The sequence below is a fragment of the Dermochelys coriacea genome, chromosome 1 (genome assembly GCF_009764565.3).
Source record: "Dermochelys coriacea isolate rDerCor1 chromosome 1, rDerCor1.pri.v4, whole genome shotgun sequence".
Taxonomy (NCBI): Eukaryota; Metazoa; Chordata; order Testudines; family Dermochelyidae; genus Dermochelys; species Dermochelys coriacea.
In genome coordinates this window covers 6319774-6340257 of record NC_050068.2, presented here as the reverse complement: position 1 = coordinate 6340257, position 20484 = coordinate 6319774, and the positions used below count along the sequence as shown (strand labels likewise).

Below are 20484 nucleotides of genomic sequence, written 5' to 3'. Positions count from 1 at the left end.
ATGTAGAGAGTGAGGATGATGTTTAACTGAAGTGGGAGTCCCTCCACTTTACTCATCCTTGCTGAGCACCTGTAGCTTGCTCTTCTATTCCTGGCTCAGGTCTTCATGATTCACCACACCAAAGCAGTTCCTGCACATCCAAGTGCGAGTGTGCAAGGGGAAAAAGTCCTGCTGTCTCAGAGCCTCGCCTGGCGAGGCAGCCAAAGGTGGCTACTGAACCAGCGGGAGGTGCATGCCTGGTGGGGCGGCCAGGGTATGTAAAACTATTGTTAAAAATTGGGACTCAATAACTCCTTTGCTACAGTGAATTCCCAGTGCAAGGGGAAACAGAAGCAAATGAAGGGCCTGGGTCAAACAACATGATGTCTTTCAATTTGCACACCAAGAAAAGACATTATGAAGTTACGTTATTTTGTTAAAGACCCAGTAAGCCATCAAAATCTAAATGTAAGCTTGTTTAGGATTTTCTTTAGTAAGCATGATTTTTAGAGAGATTCTTTACTGAAACATTGAACGGATGTTATGTTTATGGAATAGTGCATTGGAATTCAGCCCTGGATCAGAGTATTTTCACAATATAGCCAAGGATTGCTGTTGGGTAAAGTCTTTTTTTGTATATTTAGTCTTGCCACCGGAGGAGCACCGATTGTTTGGGCCTGAACGTGCAGTGCAGGACTGAGTCATCACTGGATGAGACCGAGATTATAGTTCCCTGCCGAGGGTCACCTAGTGGAGCGGCCTAGGAATGCCAATGCTGAATCCTGACCTGCCCAGCCATGAAAGCCGCTCCCCTGGAGATACGTCACAGGAATACAGTGCATAACACAGTATGTTCTCAGGACTCTCCAGGAAGCTTTTGCTGGGCTGGCCAGAGGGGCGGTGCTGCCGAGGGCTGCCTGCCGGGCTGGCCAGAGGGGCGTCGCCGCCGGGGGCCAGCCCCTGTGTTGTTGTTGTTACTGTTCTGGGTCTTGTTGGCACTGCCACGGGCTCCAGCCCGCTTGTCCTCCTGCAGTTTCTTCAGGTAGACTGGGTGGGTGCTCTTGGTGACCGGCCCCGGTGAGAAGCTGAAGCGTCTGAGCTCCAAGAACAGATCCTCATCAGTAAGCTGTGTGGCCACCGCCATGTTCCTCTGCCCTGCCACCGCAGTGTTTCCTACACACCCCAGCTAACAAAAAAAAACCCTAAGCATTGTCATCCACACATCATGAAGAATCCAGGATTCAAGTCCAGGCAGCAAAAGCAAGCAGCCTGAAGTGATAGGGATACAGTGATGAGGAGGGGTGGTGTGGTGGTGGTGGCGGAGGTTGCAGAAAAGCGAGAGCAATCTCATCGCCAATCTCTTAAAGGGTAGCAGAGTTTTTCCTGTAAATCCTTCAAATTCACTCAAAATGTTTTATTTTATACATATATATTTATAGTTTTTCACCAAAGTGGTGTTGAAGAAAACCCCTGGCATATTTAACCTGTCCCTGTTTGCCGCAGTCTCTATCTGGCAGAATGGTTACAAGTTACAACGTACCTTTTTGTTGTGTGCATTTTAATGCTGAAAATGAATGATGGTATTTTTATAATAACATCCCATTTTGAAATGTGTGGCTTGTTTAACCAAAGTGGGATTGGCTTGTTTTGGGCTTGCTTGTTGGTGTTAAGTGTTGCCAAGCAGAAATGGATTAGGCTTGTTTTGGGCTTGTCTTGAAAAGGGATTGGGCTGTTTTGGGTCATGTTTTGAAAGCCGAGTTGCTTATTTAACTTGGGAGAGTTGGAGGGCAACTGGGGATGTGGGGTTGGGGATCATCTACACAGGAGGGCTGTTGGGGATAAGGGTTTGTGTGAAAGCAAAGGTGGGTTTGTGTCCGTTCCAGGTTACCATGGAAAAGAGATGCGGTAATTTTGTACTTTACTTTTTTTCCCCTGAAGAAGTAACAGTTGAGATTTTTTTTTTTTGTTATGAATTGGTTCCCACAACCCATAGCAGTAGAATTTGCTCTGGGAAATAGATTAAAATTGGCTTCTTTAACTATTTTCAACAGCTTTTTAACTGATCCTTAAATCTGTGGATGGATTAATTTCTCATGTAAACATTAGTGGAAAAGCCTAGATGTCGTTTTTTTCCTTGTTGAAGTTTCACTTGTTGTTTTGTTTAGATACCACTTAAGGTGAATACTTATTCTGATTTTCACAGGTCAGTCCTGCTAGCTTTTAGGATATTAAAATATCCTGAAACAACTCCAGGCCAGTGCAGTATCATTACATGGGGACTTTGTGTAATGAGGCTGCATGAAAACATCATGATTAATTTTATTTAGCAAAACAAATATTTAAACCATAGCTCAAAGTGCTCTATAACAGTCTAATGTTCTAAAAATCAGGAGTTCAAAGAAATCAAAGTTCAATTTTCCCCCCAAATTATTCACAGAATTTGCTGTGTGATCAACTTGGGGTAACCTGAAATGAACCTGTAGAGAGACTGGATTTGGGGGAAATAAAAGGGTATGGAGGAAGTGAGTGAAGCCTGAGGACAGATGTAAAATTACATATTATTTCTACAGCATCAAAGGTGTACCTGGTGCTTTGCAGATCAATACAAGACAACAAAATTCCTGTCCTCCTTCAGACCTACATCTTCCATGGAACCTCCTAGCCATCTAGCTGGAGATAAATTGAGGGGCAGTCAGGTATAGTTTTAATTAAAAGTATACATACATGAAAATGTTACATGCTTTGGCCCCAATCCTCCCATCTGCCTTCACAGTGGGACTCTGTGGAGGAGTCTGTCCATATGGATCCAATAATAAGATTTGGGGTCTTTGTATTGTGACAAAGCTCTGTCCTAGCCTCCGTGGGTCCCACGTTTCCTGGCGGATTTCGCTAGCCTCAGAAGCTCATTGTGACCCTCCATGTAACCCTTCTTTCTCTAGAGACAAGGGTCACAGTCTACTGAGCCATTTTAATCATAAGCCAGTGATGGAGGTGAGGAGAAGTTATCCTTCCTTGCACAGTCTCTGTTGTCTCCCAGTCTCAGTGATTAATCAGGGGGCAAAGGTGGGGGGAGGAGCCCAGGCCCACCCTCTATTCCGGGCTCCAGCCCAGGGACCCTAATAGTATCAGCTATGGTAGCTGACCTTTTAGAAACATGACATATGCAATTCCCTGGGCTACTTCCCCCAAAGCAGCCCTCGCTTCCTCAAGCTCCACTTCACCCTTACCTCAGGACCTCCTTCCTTGTGCCTGATACGGTGTGTACTACTCAGCCTCTCCAACCGCACAACTTCTTCCCACAGCTCCTGACATGCCCACCCACCTGACTGACTGGGAGGCTTTTAACTAGTTTCAGCCAGCCCCTGATTGGCTTCAGGTGTCCCAATCAACCTAGCCTTCTCCCTGCCTTCTGGAAAGATCTTAATTGGCCCCAGGTGTCTTAATTGACCTGGAGCAGCTGCCATTTCACTTATGCTGGTACCAGGGATTTGTTTAGCCTGGAGCGAATCTCTCTCTCTCCCCCCCACTGCTCTCCCATAGCCTTCTAGCTTGGAGGGAGGTGGGAAGCTGCTACTCCTGCTGCTGCTAGGCCCTAAGCTCTCCCTGCTGCTCTAGCTGCTCCCCTGGCTGGGCCAGACACCCCCCCCCCCCCCCCGTTCTCTGCTGTCTGGTTGCTGGATCCCCCACTCTTGGGTGCTGCTACTGCTGCAACTGCAGCCCCGGGGTGGGGGCTGCTAGCCCACTCCCCAGAGAGGAGGAGTGAGGGACCCCAACCACTGCTGCTGTGGACACCACCACCACCACCTGAGAGGGGTCCTTTCTGCCTGCCTGGACCACCACCTGGAGTTCCTGGAGCAGCTGCTGCTGCTGTGGAGTCTGCTGCCTGGAGCTGCTGAAGCCCGAGGAGGAGAATAAGAGGATCATCTACCAGTGGGGGAACACCTAGAGACTCTGCAGACCACCGTGGAGGGGGCCCTAAGACTGAGTAATTTTCAAACTGTGCTCTTGTGGTGGGGGTCTTGATTGTGCTTGTAGGGACACAGGGGGTGTGGCGTGGAGCTGCCCCCTAATCCATCTGTGTGTCCCCCCAACCCCCACCAGTACTACCACCACCGCTGCCCCCTCCACCACCCCCACTGGCTCTATACCATCTGCCTCAGTTCCTGCCTCTTGACTCAGCTGCTTGCTGAGCTTGCCATGCCCTATTTCCACCCTTTGGACCAGAAGCAGCACCAGCTTAAAAAAAGACTTGTGCAAGTGCATGTGGGCACATGTGTCCCCCCCCGACTGCCTAATCCCCAGCTTTGCCCTTTATTACCTGCCCCCTTTGCCACTTGTAGCTTTGCCCCCCCCTTTTGCCCCAGCCCCCTTACTAGCTTCAGTTTGTTTGCCTGCCCCGCCCATTTCCTTCTGCAGCCTTTGTTTGTTTGCCCCGCCCCAGCCTCAGAAGCTAGCCCCTTGGTTTCCCTGTTCTACCTCCAGACTGCCTAGCCCCTCGCTCCGTGTGCCCATACCCCCTCCCATGCGCTTGTGCAATTCCCCATTTTAGTTGCAACCCTCTTCATTGCACCCCCAATGTTGTTGTATCCTCCCTCCCCTAGTGCACCAAGAGGAGCCGGAATTCCATCTTGTGTCGGTGACTGACCCCTAACCTCTGATTGCCCCCCGTCCAGCCCACCCCTTTTGGTGCCCTCCTCCCCTGCCTGCAGCCTAGCAGGGAGGAGTGGTCGACATGCTTCCCCTCTCCCCTCCTCCTTCCTCATGATGGCGGGGGATGAGACGGGTGGGACCCCTCCAGCAGCCTGAGCTCCCCCTCCCCCGCCTACCCCTCCGTCACCCCCCCAAGCTTCTACCTCCGCAGCCGAACCATCTGCCACCGCCCCCGCTGGGGCACCAGCAACGACGGGCACCAGGGTGACCTCTACTGCTGCCACGTCTCTCAGCCCCTCAGATTTGGGGGGAGGGCCAGGGGAAGAAGAAGGGGAAAGGCCTTGCTAAAAAGACCAGACCCTTCATGGCAGGGGCTGCCCCCAATGCCCCGGCCCCATCTCCAGCTGGGGCGCCCCTCCCCACTGTTCCCTCCACCAGCTTTACGGGTGTCCCTCCCCCAGCCCCCAGGGCGTACGCTCAGGTGGCGGCAGCCCCCCGCCTGCCGCTACGTCATTTCTCCAGCCCACCGCCTTCGCTACCATCTATAGCAGCCGTGCCCCCTTTCCCACCATGACCAGGAAGCACGGCGTCCGTTGCCTCCTGGTGCCCACCTCACCCCACGTGGAGACCTATGTGCGGGCATTGGCGAGGGTGGTGGGGCCCACGGCCATTGTGGCGGCCTCCAAAATGTATGGCAAGGTCGTCGTCTTCTTAACAGAGGAGGCTGCCGCCCAGGAGGCAGTGGAGAAGGGACTGGCCGTGGGGGGTGTTTTTGTCCCCTTAGAGCCACTAGAGGACCTGAGCGTCTGCCTGGTCCTGACCTCCGTCCCTCCCTTTCTTCCCAGTGCCGCCCTGTTACCCGCCCTCTTTACCCTGGGGAAGCCCATCTCTGTCATCAGCCCTCTCCCGTTGGGCTGCAAAGATCCCGCCCTCCGTCACGTCCTCTCCTTCTGCCGGCAAGTGCAGCTTCCACTGCCGCCGGCGGCGCGTGACGGAGAGGCGCTGGAGGGGTCCTTCCTAGTCGCCTACCAGGGGGCCCGTTACCGGGTGCATTATTCCACAGGGGAGGCCCGGTGCTATCTCTGCCGGGCGATGGGGCACGTCCGGAGGGACTGCCCCCTGGCCCAAGAAGGAGGGGCATCCGGGACCCCCGAGCCCCGGCAGGGCACCGGCCCCATCATCGCCGGCACCCCTGGCTGCCCGGCGCCCGAAACCGCCCCTCCTCCTTCCCAGGCCACCATTGCTCCCCGCGGGCCCAAGAGGCACCTCCCCAACTATGCCCAGACGAGCGGGAGAGCCCCGCCCCCGCTGCTTGCAATCTGGTGGGGCCTGTGGAGGAGGGTGCGGCAGGTACACTGCCGGCCACGGGAGGGGGCCCGTCCCAAGGGGAATCTTCCCTCCCTTGTGCTGCCCCACCGTTACCCCCTCGAGTCCCTGAGCCATCGCTTCTGCCCCCTGACACAACCCCTGCTAGCCAGCCCCCAGATGATGGCACGGAGAGCTGGGCCCTAGTCCAGGGGAAGCGGGGCAAGCGGAAGGCTCGAGCTCCGCTCCTCCCATCTGATGCGGAGGCCCCCCGGAAGACCAGGAAAGGGGGCACTGATATCGAGCCTTCCGCTTTACCCACGGGTGTGTTCCATCTACCGGTGCCGGCTGGAGAAGACGTGGCAGCACTGGAAGGCAGTATCTCCCCTCCACGGGAGTCCCTCCCCTCCAAGGCCCCCGAGGCTTCATCTGAAACCCCAGTGTGCCCCGAGGCAACAGTCGCATCAGGTGGCAGCGGGGAGAATCCCGAGGGGGCGGAAACTGATCTTCCTTCAATATACAAGGAGATCGAGGCCCTGGGTCTGACCCCGGTTACCCAGGGGGAGGACGACCCTATGCCAGCAGGCCTCGATATAGGCGACTTCACTCCAGCCCCCCTTTCCCCATGTTCCCTCCCCCTAACCATTGCTTCCGCTCCCACCTCCGAGGGGCCCCTGGACTCCTCCATAAACCTGGCTGCAGATGGCACCCCACTGAGAGCCGCTGAACCTGTTGAGGTGATGGCCAGTGCCACGCTGCTGGAATCTGAGCCACCAGGGGCAACCGTCGTTGGTGAGGAGCATTCGACCTCCTTCCCGGGAGAGGGCCCTACAGAAGAGAGTCCACCCCCTGATGCCGTGGCTGCTAAATCCAACATCGAGCCTGCGCCCGGCATCACTGAGAGCCCTCTCCCCGCCCAAACTCTCACCTCTAACCCTGCCCCTGCCCCTGTCCCTATCCCGTCTACATCCCGAGATGTTATTGCCGCCCCTGGGGCTGTCTCCTTCCCCTTTCCAACAGATGACTCCCGGGGAGCGGCCTTTGTGTTTATCCGTCCTGACCCACCAGGGGCTGCTATCCTCCCTCCGCCGCCCCCTATCGCCCCAGCATTCAGGTCAACCCATCAGGAGCCCTGTCGGGGGTCCGCACCCTGTCTGCCCGTCTCGCTGGGCCAGGGGGCTGTACCAAAGGCCCCGTCGGGGAGTAACCAGACCGTAACCCCAGCCCCCCATGCGCTGCGAGAGGAGTTGCGGGAGTTTCTAGAAAATGTCCGTGGCTCCCGCAACAAAGTCCAGCTTGCCCTCCAGCGATGGGGGGACTTTAATCAAATCCTCCGGGTCACAAGGGCCATCATGGGGGTGGGTAAAAGGACCGGGAGACAGGGAGCTGCGGCCTACCAGCGGGTCCGCCTCTTCCGTGACTCCTTACTCACCTACGGGGTGGGTCACGGACTGCTGCGCGGTCTGCCGGGAGCCGGGAGCATCCCTGCCGGTGAGGATCCCCCCCCAGCCCTCCTCATGGCACCCTTTACCATTGCAACATTGAACGCCCGCGGCTGTAGGATGGGTCTCCGGAGGTCCCAGGTGGTCTCCTTCCTTCGGGAGGGGAGGTACTCTGTGGTTTTCCTGCAGGAGACCCATACGGATCCGACCGCCGAAGACAGCTGGTGGCTGGATTGGGGGGACAGGGTCTACTTTAGCCACCTTACAGTTCATACGGGTGGAGTGGCGACCCTGTTCTCCCCTGACCTACGGCCCGAGGTGCTGGGGGTCGCCGAGGCTGTGCCGGGTCGCCTGCTGCACCTCCGGGTCCGCATGGAGGAGCTGGTAGTCAACCTCGTCAACATCTATGCCCCAGCAGCGAGCCCGGAGCAGCTGCAATTCTATCAGCAGGCGTCCGCCTTCCTCGGCACCTTGGATCCTCAGGAGTGCCTGGTCCTGGGAGGGGACTTTAACATCACCCTTGAGGAACGGGACCGCTCGGGGACGGAGCAGAGCCTGGCCGCCGTCGCCGTCCTCCAGGAGATAGTCGAAGACCACTCCCTGCTGGACGTCTGGCGCGACCACCACCCGGATGACACTTCCACATTCACCTTTGTCCGGGTGGAGGCCCATCGGTCGCGCCACTCCCGGTTGGACCGCATTTATTTATCACGCTTTCATCTTTCACGAGCCCACTCCTCCAGCATCCGGCCGGCCCCATTTTCTGACCATCACAAAGCCACCGTGACAGCCTCCCTCTGCGCGGAGAGGCCGGGGCCGGCCTATTGGCATTTTAACAACAGCTTGCTGGAGGATGCGGGCTTCGTGGCATCCTTCCAGGAGTTCTGGCTGGCCTGGTGAGGGCAGCGGCATGCCTTTCCCTCGGCGCGGCGGTGGTGGGACTTAGGGAAGGTGCGCGCCCGGCTCTTCTGCCGTGACTACACCCGGGGCGCCAGCCGACGGAGGGATGCGGCGATAGAGCAGTTGGAACGGGAGGTCTTAGAGCTGGAGAGGCGTCTGGCCGCCAGCCCCGAGGATCCACCCCTCTGCGGAGCGTGCCGGGAGAAGTGGGAGGAGCTCCGGATCCTCGAGAACCATCGGGCCCGGGTTGCCTTTGTTCGATCCCACATCTGTGTCCTTTGGGAGATGGATCGCTGCTCCCGCTTCTTCTACGCCCTGGAGAAAAAGAGGGGGGCTAAAAAACATATCATCTCCCTACTGGCAGAAGATGGCACCCCCCTCACGGATCCGGTGGAGATGTGCGAGAGGGCGAGAGCCTTCTACGCAAGCCTTTTCTCCCCGGAGCCGACCGATCCTAACACTTGCAGAGTGCTGTGGGAGGAGCTCCCGACGGTCAGCGTGGGCGACCGAGACCGGCTAGAGCTGCCTCTCACTCTGGCCGAGTTCTCGGAAGCCCTCCGTCGCATGCCCACCAATAAATCTCCGGGCATGGACGGGCTGACCGTGGAGTTCTACCGCGTGTTCTGGGACGTCCTGGGCCCAAACCTAGTCACCGTCTGGGCCGAGTCTTTGCAGAGTGGGGTCCTCCCTCTTTCGTGCAGGCGAGCCGTGCTGGCCTTATTGCCGAAGAAGGGGGACCTCCGCGATTTACGAAATTGGCGTCCCGTCTCGCTCCTCAGCACGGACTACAAAATCATGGCAAAAGCCATCTCCCTGAGGCTAGGGTCCGTGCTGGCGGACGTGGTCTACCCAGACCAGACCTACAGCGTCCCGGGCCGCAGCATCTTCGACAACCTATATCTGGTCCGGGACCTATTGGAACTTGGGTGTAGGGATGGTCTGTCGTTCGCCCTCCTGTCCTTAGATCAGGAGAAGGCGTTCGACAGGGTGGATCACGGGTATCTCCTGAGCACTCTGCAAGCGTTTGGCTTCGGACCCAGGTTTGTGAGTTTTCTCCGGGTGCTGTACACCTCCGCAGAGTGTCTGGTCAGGCTCAACTGGACCCTGACCGAACCGCTCAGCTTCGGGCAAGGAGTACGGCAGGGGTGCCCCCTCTCGGGCCAGCTGTACGCTCTGGCGATCGAGCCCTTCCTCTGTCTCCTCCGAAGGAGGTTGACAGGGTTGGTGCTGCGGGAGCTGGAGCTGCGGCTGGTCCTGTCGGCGTACGCTGATGACGTGCTCCGTGCTCCTTGTAGTCCAGGACCCGGGCGACTTGGCGTGGGTGGAGGCTTGCCGGGCCATCTATTCGGCAGCCTCCTCCGCGCGGGTCAACTGGGTCAAGAGCTCTGGCTTGGTGGTAGGGGACTGGCGGCAGGCGAGCTCCCTCCCACCCACGCTTCAGGCCATCCGGTGGAGCACGGGTCCGCTGCTCTATGTGGGCGTTTACCTTTCTGCCACGCATCCCTCTCCGCCGGAGAACTGGCAGAATTTAGAGGGCGGGGTGATAGAGCGGCTCTGGAAATGGACAGGACTACTCCGGTGCCTCTCCCTTCGAGGGAGAGCGCTGGTGCCTAATCAACTAGTCCTGTCCATGCTCTGGTACCGGCTCAACACCCTGGTCCCGGCCCCGGCTTTCCTGACCAACCTGCGGACATCGATTCTGGAGTTCTTTTGGTCAGGACTGCACTGGGTCCCTGCAGGGGTTCTTCATCTACCTCTGGAGGAGGGAGGGCAGGGCCTCAAATGTCTGCTCACTTAGGTCCATGTCTTCCGCCTCCAGACCCTGCAGAGGCTCCTTTATGGTGCAGGTTGTCCGGCGTGGAGCATACTGGCGCACACCTTCCTGCGCCGCTTCCGAGGGCTCCGATACGACCGGCAGCTCCTTTATCTCCATCCGAGAGGTCTTCCGCGAGACCTCTCCGGGCTGCCGGTCTTCTACCAGGACTTCCTCCGGACCTGGAAACTCTTTACAACGACCAGGTCCGTGGCGGCCACCGAGGGAGCAGATCTCCTCGTGGAACCCCTGCTACACAACCCCCAGCTCCGTGTGCAGGTGGCGGAGTCCCGCTCGGTGCGCCAGAGTTTGGTCCTGGCAGAGGTCACAAGAGTCGGAGACCTCCTGGACTATGACCGGGGAGACTGTCTGGATCCCCTCACGCTTGCTCAGCGCATGGGGCTTTCCAGACCTCGTACTCCCCGGCGCATACTTCAGGAGGTGAAGGCCGCTTTGCCGCCCGCTGCTCGGGTTCATCTCGACCGGGTCCTGCACGAGGGCACGCCCCGCCCACCCGTTACCCCAGGCCCGCCGGACCTTTTAATTGGACACCTGCCCTGTGGACCCAACCGATCCCTTCACTAGAAGCCGGCTGCACGAGATGCAGCCGGTCTGCTTTTAAACCGCGCCAAGAAAACATCTCTACACGCTCGTGCTCCACACCCTTCACGCCCGCACCCTCGTGTCCCGCCCCGATACAAAATGGCGGGACCTCCTGCCACCTTTGGAGGGTGAGGAGCCCCGGTGGGCCAGCCTATATTCCACCTTAATCCCAAGGTCCACCGGGAATGTCAGTTGGCGGCTCCTTCACGGAGCCGTGAGCACGGGCGTGTATTTTGGCGCGGTTCACCGCAATCCCAGACACCTGCACCTTTTGCGGCGTGAGGGATACCCTGGCACATGTATACTTGGAGTGTGCCAGCCTATAGCCCCATTCCGGCTCCTCACCAATATTTTATTACGGTTTTGGTTGCACTTCTCCCCTCACCTTCTTATTTATGTACTCCCTATCCGTGGCCCCACAAAGTCACGGGATCTCCTGGTCAACCTTCTCCTGGCCCTAGCTAAAATGGGCCAGAGTGAGTGAGGTTGGCCGATGGAGTCTCCTGTAACCGTGTGGCCTTTTTCCGATCCTCGGTCCGTTCACGCATCCGGGCAGAGTTCCTCTGGGCGGCGTCCTCTGACTCCCTTGATGCCTTTCAGGAGCAGTGAGCGCTGTCCGGGGTTCTCTGCTCGGTGTCCCCGTCCAGTTCCCTTTGTTTGACCCTTTGACCACACTCCTGTCTCTATTATTTCATTAGTTGTCCCCCGGAATTTTTTGGGTATCTAGGTCCTGTGGATCCCCCTTTTAGGCTGGGGGGGATCCTTTAGCGGTGGACGAGCTTCGCCCGCCCACTTCCCAGATCCCAATAAGACTACTCTTCCATAGCTATCTGGCCTTGCCCCGTCACAGTATCGTTCTCCCCCACGCTTCTTATGATGCTTGTCTTTTTGGGTCCTGATCTTTCAGCTGGATCCACATAGGTAGTCCCTTGTGACTGCATGGAGCCCTAGGCTTAAGGCTAAGCTTTCCCGGGCGGAGACAGTGTCTTTCTATCAGTGTCTAGCACAATGGCCCCTGATCCTGATTGGAATCCTATTTGTCATCACAGTAATATTCCATGGAGTTTATCAGGTGGTCTAGTTGGACCAATTTCACTTAAGCTGGGAATTTAAACTGATTTCAATTTGAGTGGCTTTATTTTTTGAGCTGCTTGGAAATCAGTTTAAGTTAAATTGAAATAAGAATGTCCATATGGAGGTTTGTACTGAATTGATTAATCCAGTCATCATGAAATTCACACCTTAAGTTAAACTGGGGCATCTTTCCCATATACACAAGGCCTCTGATCTGGTAGAAAGGAGGGCGCAGGGAATTCAAACAGGCATCTGACTGTGTGTTGTTGAGGCTTGGTCTGGACAGCACAGGGTGTAATATACAATATCTAGCTCCTTCAGTGAAAGCAGAGGGAGGATCATAAATGTTCAGTGAAATTCAAATCCACTTTTATTGCTGGCTGTGAAAATCTTTGTCAGTCTTTGGCAAACCTGCCCAAAGCAAGACCAAGTGGAAATGGCTCCAATCTCTGTCAAGAACCAGATTCTGTTTGTGTTTCTGCCAGACGCTGACAGACCAGATGGAGTAAGAGAGTGTTTCCAGGAAACCCAGAGGAAGCTTCGAGCAGGCAGCTGGGGGTGTTCTAAAGAATCAGAAATGGCTCCAGTTAAAATCAACCATGTGGTGTCCTTCACCTCTCAGGTAATAATAATGCTTTTCATCTTCAACTGCAGTTCTTTAATTGGACACGAGGGGGTGCTACATTTTGCTGCAGAACTCTGCATACCCTAGAACTGTGAGATCCTTGAGTGAAATGCCTTATAGAAATTGAGGGTCTGATCCTCCGTTGGTATAAACTGACATAGATCCAGACTGCCCCACTTTACACCAGCTGAGGATCTGACCTGGAAAGTGTTGTGAGTTGGATACAGTATTCTTCCTGCCGTAAACTGTTGTATAATGTTTCTGTGCGCTGGTAAACATCTAGCACACTTCACCCCAGAAATGGCTGCACTTCAGCAGTAGGTAAGGTCTGATCCGTTTGTAAAATCTGTAATCTGCTTTCAGATCATTAATAGAGAACAGTAACTCTTGCTGACTCTTCCCCCCCCATCCCTCTTCTATCCCAATCCCTCTACTAAGCACCCTGCTTTTGCTCTCTCTCCCGCCCACTGGCCTGGTGCAGGACCCCAGGTATCCAGTGGAGAACCTGCTGCATGATGATGGCATTCACCCGTGGCTGAGTTGCCCCCAGGATCGGAGCAGGCAGCTGAAAGTGGAGCTGCAGCTGGAACGGGCTAGTCCTATCGGCTACATAGACATAGGTATGAGAGAGGGAGAAACAGAGACCCCAACCCCTTGGGGGCAGTCTAACCTGCAAATCTCTCTGGGGTCTCCTGCAATGCCACCGAGCTTGTGTCTACGCTTAAAGGGCTTGTCTTCCAAGGAGTCCAGAGATTTCTAGCTACTTCCCCATACTGCAGTGGTAACACGGTGCACTTGTCTCTTGTCACAGTGGTCCTTGTTTTACTGATGGAGAAACTGAGGCACAGTGAGGGGGAGATGACTTGCCCAAGTGAGACAGGGGCAGGGCAGGGCAGTTGCTTTACTGCTAGTCCCCTTTCTAACTAGCCAGCCACAAGGTGAAAGTCTCTCCCTGTTAGCAAAATGTTCACCCCATATCTCGTGCCAGTGGGTGAATTCTGGTCAGTCTCTGTCACGTGCTGGGATACTGGTCCCTGGGGTGCAGATTAGAACAACATCTCTCCTCAAAGCTGCCACTGCTGCTGGCGCCTAGTGGGCCTCTTGTGGGTGCTCCCAGCAGAGAGTGAACAGGCCACGGAGACCGAACAGCCCCGCTCCCTTCCCATTGACAGCTCTTTGGGGTTCCAATATCAGTGCCCAGATCTGGCTGATCAGTTTCACTGCAGCTCAGAGCTGAGGGAGGTTCAGCTGCTCCGGGCCTGACCTTTGCCCCTCCACGCGCAGGGAACTGCGGCTGTGCTTTTCTCCAGGTGGACGTGGGGCGCTCCTCCTGGCCGCTGGACCAGCCCTATGTTACCTTGGTGCCCAGCACTACACTGATGACGCCGGCTGACTCAAAGCTGGACAGGAACCGCTCCGGGGTCCGGATGTTTAAAGAGGGTAAAGAGGGCCCAGCTCACATGAGTGGCTGTGGGTCACTGGCTGGGTATCGTGGAGTAGGGCTCATGGCTGGTGATGCATCATGCCTGCCCTTCTATGCCCTGTTATGGCAAGTAATCACATTTCATGATGGGAGTTCATCCCATCTCCAGGGCTGCCCTCTCTCTAGGTATTCATACGGGCCCTGCATGATAGGATCTGGGTACCTGAACTGGTCACCCCTGTTCCTGTATGTGTACAATTGCCCTGGGGCGTTCTTTTTTCTTCCTCTGAATCAACAAGTATTGGCCACTGAGACAGGATTAGGTGGGCCATTGGCTGGAGCTACTGGGAAAGTAGCCTGCATGGTCCTGATGCGTTGATTTGGTTTGTCATGCGGGGGGTGTGTCTCAGGGTGTTTCCAGGATGGATTAGATGTGGTGGTGAGCTAGGGTCCTTGTGGTTGGATCTGGCACTGTGGGGAGTGGAGGTCCCAGCGGTCAGAGCTGGTGCAGTGGGGTGGTGGAGTACCAGTTGGGACAGTCCCAGTGGTTGGATCTGTGGAGCTGGGGCCCCCTGATTGGATGTGGGATTGTTCCTGTGTTGACTGCAAGGCCCTTAGAAGGTGGCAGCATCTCGCTCCAGGAGTGAAGCTGCTCATCTGCTCCTGTTCTGTCTGCAGGGGATTTCCTGGCGGCGGCGCTGGGCGAGAAGTGGGATCGCGTGAGAATCACCTGCAGCCAGCCCTTCAACAAGCAGGCCCAGTTTGGCCTCTCCTTCATCCAAATCCGCACCCCGTTGGACCCCAATCACAGCCAGGCGGCTCCAGCTCCGCCCCCTCTCCAGGTCCATGCCTTCGAGCGATCCCCCTGCTCCTTGCACATGAGGGGCGGGGGGGGTCTGGGATGGAAGGAAGAGGTCTTTTGTTGCTGCTGTTGCTAGTGCTCTCGCCCTCTGGCCACAGTGGGGATAGGCCAGTGGCCTGCTCAGCCCACCCTGGGTGCTGCGTGGCCTATGCACTTGAGTGTGCCAGGTTCAGGGGGGGAGGAGACCTGTCCGCTCCTCTAGCTGCCCGACTGGGACCAGTGCAGGATTGTTCCTGTGTTATGTGCTCTAGTGCACTGGCCATGGGGGTGGGCTGGATGGGACTTGGGGGTCTCTTCCCTCTCTACTGCTACAAGTTCTCTGCGCACGCTGGCTCTGGGGGGCTGGGGGATATCTCCCATGAAAGCAGGGCGCTGAGCTGTGTTTCCCTCTCCCCCAGATGGGTCATGAGCCCACAGCCAGCCCCTGGCTTGCCAGCCCTGCCTTCCGCAGGACTTTTTTCCCGGAGGTGCAGCCGTAAGTACCCTTGGGGGAGTGATCGCCTTCCAGAGGGAGGGGCCGTGCCTTGGAGCTGTGGGGCTGGGCCAAAGGCAATGGCATGGGTGGCTTCCCCTCCCTCCTGGGGCTGTCATGGTGCCAGTGACACTCACATGGGAGCTGCTCCTATGGGTCCCAGCTGGGGGCTTGCCAACCCCCTTCCAGTGGCTCAGGCTGGGAGGAGCCCCTGGTCCTAGTGATTGCGTCCTGTCCCAGAAACCCTCTCTCCTCCTGGCACAGCCTCTCTCAGTGCGTTGCCCCCATCAACTGGGCTGGATGGCCAGGCTGCTGCGCGGGGCTGCTCCAGGGGGCTGTTTTCCACCAGCTGGATCTAGCCCTGTGCTGTGGCCTGAGCTGTCCAGGAGCTGAGGTGGCGCTGGGAGCAAGCCCCTCGGGATGCCCTCCAGGCCAAAGCCGTCATGGATGGCAGCCCCTTCCAGCTGGTGTCTCCCACCCCTCCCCACGAACTATCCCCTCCTGCTACCGTTGTATCCTAGCCCAGGGTAACTGCAGGGTAGACTGTCTGACTCGCACGCCCAGCTGTGGGGTGGGTGGGGCTCCGGACCAAAGTCCCAATCACTCCCTGAGCTGCTGCTGGAAGGGGTTTGCTACTGGCCTTGGGGAAGATCCCTTCCAGGGTTGGGAGCAGGGAGTGTCCGTCCCGTTCAGGGGCGTTCCCTGGCCAGTTGGCAGGAATCACTGGGTCTCTGGCTCTCTGTGCCCAGGAGCAAGGGGGAGGAGGAGGAACTGAAGAACCGACTGCAGCTGCTGGAGCCCAGCTGTGGGCCTCACCCACGCAGCCCGGCCTGTCTCAGCCGGACAGCCAGGATGGTGCTGTCGGCGGCCCAGTCGCGCAGCCGCACTCTCCATCTGGGCCCCAGCTCCACCTCTTTGGCCACTGAGAGACGGGGGAGCAGCCGGGGGCAGCAGGGTGAAGATCCAGCCATGAGCCCTACAGCAGCAGGTGAGTGGGAGCCGGTCGCAGCTGTGTGGGGACTCGAGTGGGATCCCCCAAGCTCCTTCTCTGTCCAGCTGAGTTGGGGATGCTGCAGCCTGGGGTGCCCGCTCCAAAGCCGTCCTGCCCCCTCGGGTGGGATCAGCACCTGCTCTTCTGGCACGCGCTCCTGTAATGATCCAGAGAGTGATGGGCATCTGGGACGACCTGGCATGGCACCCTCCGCTCAGCTGGCGAAAGGCACCCACAGGGCCCCATGGCTGGAAGTGCTGCCTACGGACCACGAGGGGCGTAGTTGGATCCCGGGCTGCTGGAATGTGCCCAGGCAGTTGATGGGGAATGTCCACCTCTGCCCTGGGTAAGGCCTGCTCTGTCAGTCCGTGGCCAACAGAGGGTCACACTGTTGCTGGGTGGATGAGAGGAGACCGAGGTAGATGAGCATTATTGGGTCCCATCCAGGTTGTCCCTCTCCACATCCCGGGCAGGACTGGCCCTACGCTTTCTGGCGGAGACCCCAACTGGCCCATCTCTTCCTTAGAGGCAGGCGCCAAAGGCTGTGAAACCGTTCTGAGCTCTGGGCTGGTGACAGCCCTCACAGATGGGCTTTCCACTGGGAGACTCTCCCACAGGAGGCGATCTCGCGGTCAGCAGCTTCTGTTACATTTCCTCCCATTGCTCTTTGTTCCAGCCCCCTCCTGCTCTAACCAGCTCCACTCTCCTTGCAGGTCTCGACCCTCTGAGTGCAGAGCTGGCTTCCCCCAAGATAGCTAAGCACCATCAGCCCCTGGTCCCCTGGTGCAGACTCCAGGGGCTGGGCTTACCTGGTGTCCATCTCAGCCAGTGAATCATGTCCTTCCCCCATGTATTCATGGCTCAGCATCGCCATTCAAAACTGCTTCTTGTTGATTCTGGAGCATGTGAAGCTCCCGGTCTCCAGTCCCACCCAACCGCCTGCCAGTGGCACATCTGCATGTGTTGGTGCCAACTTGGCTTAACTGTGTGGCCTCGTGGGCAGAGCCCTGGGCTGGGACTGGGGAGACCTGGGTTCTAGTCTCAGAACTGCCACTGGGCTGCTGGGTGACCGTGAGCAAGTCATTTCCCCTCCCGCTGCCTCAGTTTCCCTATCTGTGAAATGGGGACAGTGATCCCAACCTACTTTGTAAAGCTTTATCCAGGAGCTAAGTACAATGCTGCTGCTGGTTATTTTCCAGGCCCCATGCAGGATGTCCATGATGCTCCACCCCTGAGGAGGGTCCGGGTGAAGCCAAGCAGGAGACGAAGATTGCAGGGTGCCGCAGGGAGGTAATGGATCAGCCCTGTTGTGTTCCTCTTAACCCTCCAAATGTCCCGATTTCCCCTTTGGAGCCCAGCTGGCAGCTCCTTCTCTGATCCAGTGTCCCAGCCCACGCAGTGCCTTCCTGGGGCTCTCCTCTGGGTCTCCATCACAGCCAGTGGGGGCGTAGGACGGGATAGCCGGAATGAGGGGATCCTGGTCCTTCCAGCCACCACCTCTGGTGTGTCTCAACAGGCAGGGCAGCTTCTATGAGCCTGGGTGGTACTTTAACCTTTGGGGTGCGAGGGCAAAGGACACTGCAAACTGGAGAAACAGCTGCTCCTGAAATCTCTCTCTGCAGGTCAATGCCCAGGCCTGGCACCCAGGGAGGAAAAGCCAGGGGCTGGGGAGGAAGGTCCAACAAGCCGGATGATCGTGGAGAGGCAGGTGGAGAGATGGGTGTATGCCCCATCTGTACGGGTGAGTGTTCTGGAGTGCGATCTACAACAAGTGCCTTAGAGCATGTGTCGTCCTGCCAAAATCATTCTCTTTGGAAAGCCTTTGGGTCCATCACACACACACACACACACACACACACACACTGGATCTGTGCGGCTCATGTGATCCACCCCTGAGATGCAGCTGGCTCTCAGGTTGAGCATGGCAGGCCCCTCCATTAACTCAGCTGGTTGTAAAAAAGCGTGATGTGATCCCTGCCCATCTGGTGGGTTTGCAGTCAGTGGGGTGTTCAGCTTGGCGTCTCGCCTGATTCCATCTCCAGAGCTGGACTCGAAGAAGAAGGTGAGCATAGACTTCAAGGTGAGAGGGGACCATTGTATCTATCTAGTTTGACCTGGAAACAGTCCAAAGAAGCTCACCCCATGGATCTGGCATCCAGCCCAGTAACTTGGTGTTGAATTAGAGCAGTGTACTCAGACCTCAATGGTTCAGGAGCCAAATTAGCAACCAACTTTACCCAAAAGAGCTACAGTAGTGTGAATTCAGTTTTTCCTTTAGTACAGTACTATAGAGTCAGATTTAAAACAGGGTGACGGGAAAATATTTAGTTTTTATATCTATATATTATTCTCAGAGCAAAATGACTGACCAAGTATTATTATTTTTACAACTACAATTGGTTAATAACCTAGTAAAAGCATCCTGATGCGTTAATAACTTAGATTGGTTAATTCAATCACACAGTGTTTTAATATCGTGTGCTGCACAGAGCCGCAAGGGACACATTAAAGAGCCAGTTGCAGCTCTTGAGCCTCCATGTGAGTATCTCTGAACTAGAGTGTATCTTTAGGGTCTGTTTACACTGCAAGGGGAGGTGTGATGGTAGCGTGGGTAGGCAGATCTGTGCCATCTTTAATCCAGTTTACGTGAGTAACAATAGCAGTGAAGATCCAGCAGCACGGGCTAACGACTGGGGATGTACTCTTGTTGCTAGCCCATGCTGCCATGTCTTCACTACTGTTATTACGCGGGCTAGCTGGATGAAAGGTAGTACAGCGTGCCTACCCATACTACAATTGCACCTTTGCTTGCAGTGTAGATGGGCCATTAGAGAGACAGCCAATCTGGATTGTACCCCATGGTGGTCAGATAGGTTGTCTCAAAGGCAGAGTCTCACACAGCGTCCTTAAAACATCAGTAATAGCTCAGTTCCAGAATTCCAGTCCCATCACCTTTTACTGCCACGAGGGATTTCCTTGCACTCTCTCTCTCTCCGGTCTTAGTCACAGCCTTGCTGCCTTTATTCATGACTTTGCAGGGAGACGTGGACTAGAAAGATGACCTCCTGAGGTCCCTTTTAGCCCTGCGTTTCTATGATTCAAACTTGGTTACCTAAAAGGTATCCACTTAAACCCATACTTGGGCACCCCAGTGGCTTGATTTTCACAGCAGCCAAGCGCCCAGCAGTTCAGTCGGCTTCAGCCACACCTGCTTAAGAAGACCAAAAGGGGTGTAGGGAGGTGAGGTTGGTTTCAGTGCCCATAGTTTGTTTGCAGAAGTTGTCGAACGCACAAAACCAGAGTTTGAGCTTGGAGACAGGCTGCAACTACACTCCACCAACCTGATTCTCCCCCAGCACTTTCAATTGGCTATGGGAGCCTTCGCTGCTGTTCAACAGCTGTTGTGTGCCACCCCAGAGGTGGCTGCATTTCATGGCAGGTGAATGCATACAGTGGCTTAGGCTCCTTCAGAATGAAAGCTCTGGCCTGTGTTATACAGGAGGTCAGACCAGGTGATCCCAATGGTCCCGTCTGGCCTTGGAATTTATGATAAGCACTATATACATGTTGATTGTTGTAAAGTAATAAACTGCACTCTGCATGCTACTGCCCTCTCCTGGATGGAATCAGAACTGCCTAGTTATGCGGTAGGCCCTATACAGGGAATAGTTGAGGGAGATCGAGTGACAAGGGCCTGGGGTTCCAAGTTCTAACCTTGCTCTCAGCCTGAAAACCCAGGTGGCCAGTGCATGCAGTATGTTGGCAGCCAGGAAGTTCAGGTGGCCCTGGGTTAGCTCTGCTGTCATCTCTCCTCGCTGCAGGCTGCTTCAGCACAGATCTCCTTCCCGTTCACGCCTCCGCCTGTGGGGAAGATGGCTCCCTTCCAGACACAGCCTGGCCATCCCCACCACGGGAAGATCCCCAGCACGAGGAGCCCCCTGAGGCTTGGGTGCCGTGCCCCATCTGCGAGTTCCGGTTCAGCACGACGGAGGTGGAGAGGCATGCCAGCACCTGTGGGGAGCAGGCAGGAGCCCTGGATACCCCCCACTCCTGGCTGTGGGTGGAATAAGGCTGGCAGGGCCAGGTCAGGTCGTAGAGGCACAACACTGGCACACGCTGCCCTATCCCCCCCATCAGCCCCATTTGAGGTATCTCTGTGTCTGAGCCTCGGGGTCACTCTGCTCAGCTGGGTTGGAGCCTCCTTTGGACTGAAGGGCCATAGCCGTCATGGTGACCTTGGGACACAGGTCACATGTCATGGGCGTCCTGGAATGCTTTCAGCCCTGGGGCAACTCCATTGACTTCAGAACGGTCACACCAGGGATGGACTAGGAGCTGTACAGCA

The 20484-nt window shown here is 56.3% G+C and overlaps 1 protein-coding gene across 1 annotated transcript in view; it reads left to right on the top strand.

Moving 5' to 3' along the window:
• XNDC1N (XRCC1 N-terminal domain containing 1, N-terminal like) overlaps nucleotides 1–20484 on the top strand; it is a 53878-nt gene that overhangs the window by 4825 nt on the left and 28569 nt on the right. The window contains exons 3-12 of the mRNA XM_043503937.1: nucleotides 2550–2675; nucleotides 12252–12388; nucleotides 12873–13011; nucleotides 13676–13831; nucleotides 14493–14656; nucleotides 15075–15151; nucleotides 15898–16136; nucleotides 17339–17425; nucleotides 17762–17880; nucleotides 19961–20432. Of these exons, the coding sequence (XP_043359872.1) occupies nucleotides 12344–12388; nucleotides 12873–13011; nucleotides 13676–13831; nucleotides 14493–14656; nucleotides 15075–15151; nucleotides 15898–16136; nucleotides 17339–17425; nucleotides 17762–17880; nucleotides 19961–20432 (1498 nt within the window). The 5' untranslated portion in view covers nucleotides 2550–2675; nucleotides 12252–12343. The remainder of the gene's footprint in view (nucleotides 1–2549; nucleotides 2676–12251; nucleotides 12389–12872; nucleotides 13012–13675; nucleotides 13832–14492; nucleotides 14657–15074; nucleotides 15152–15897; nucleotides 16137–17338; nucleotides 17426–17761; nucleotides 17881–19960; nucleotides 20433–20484) is intronic.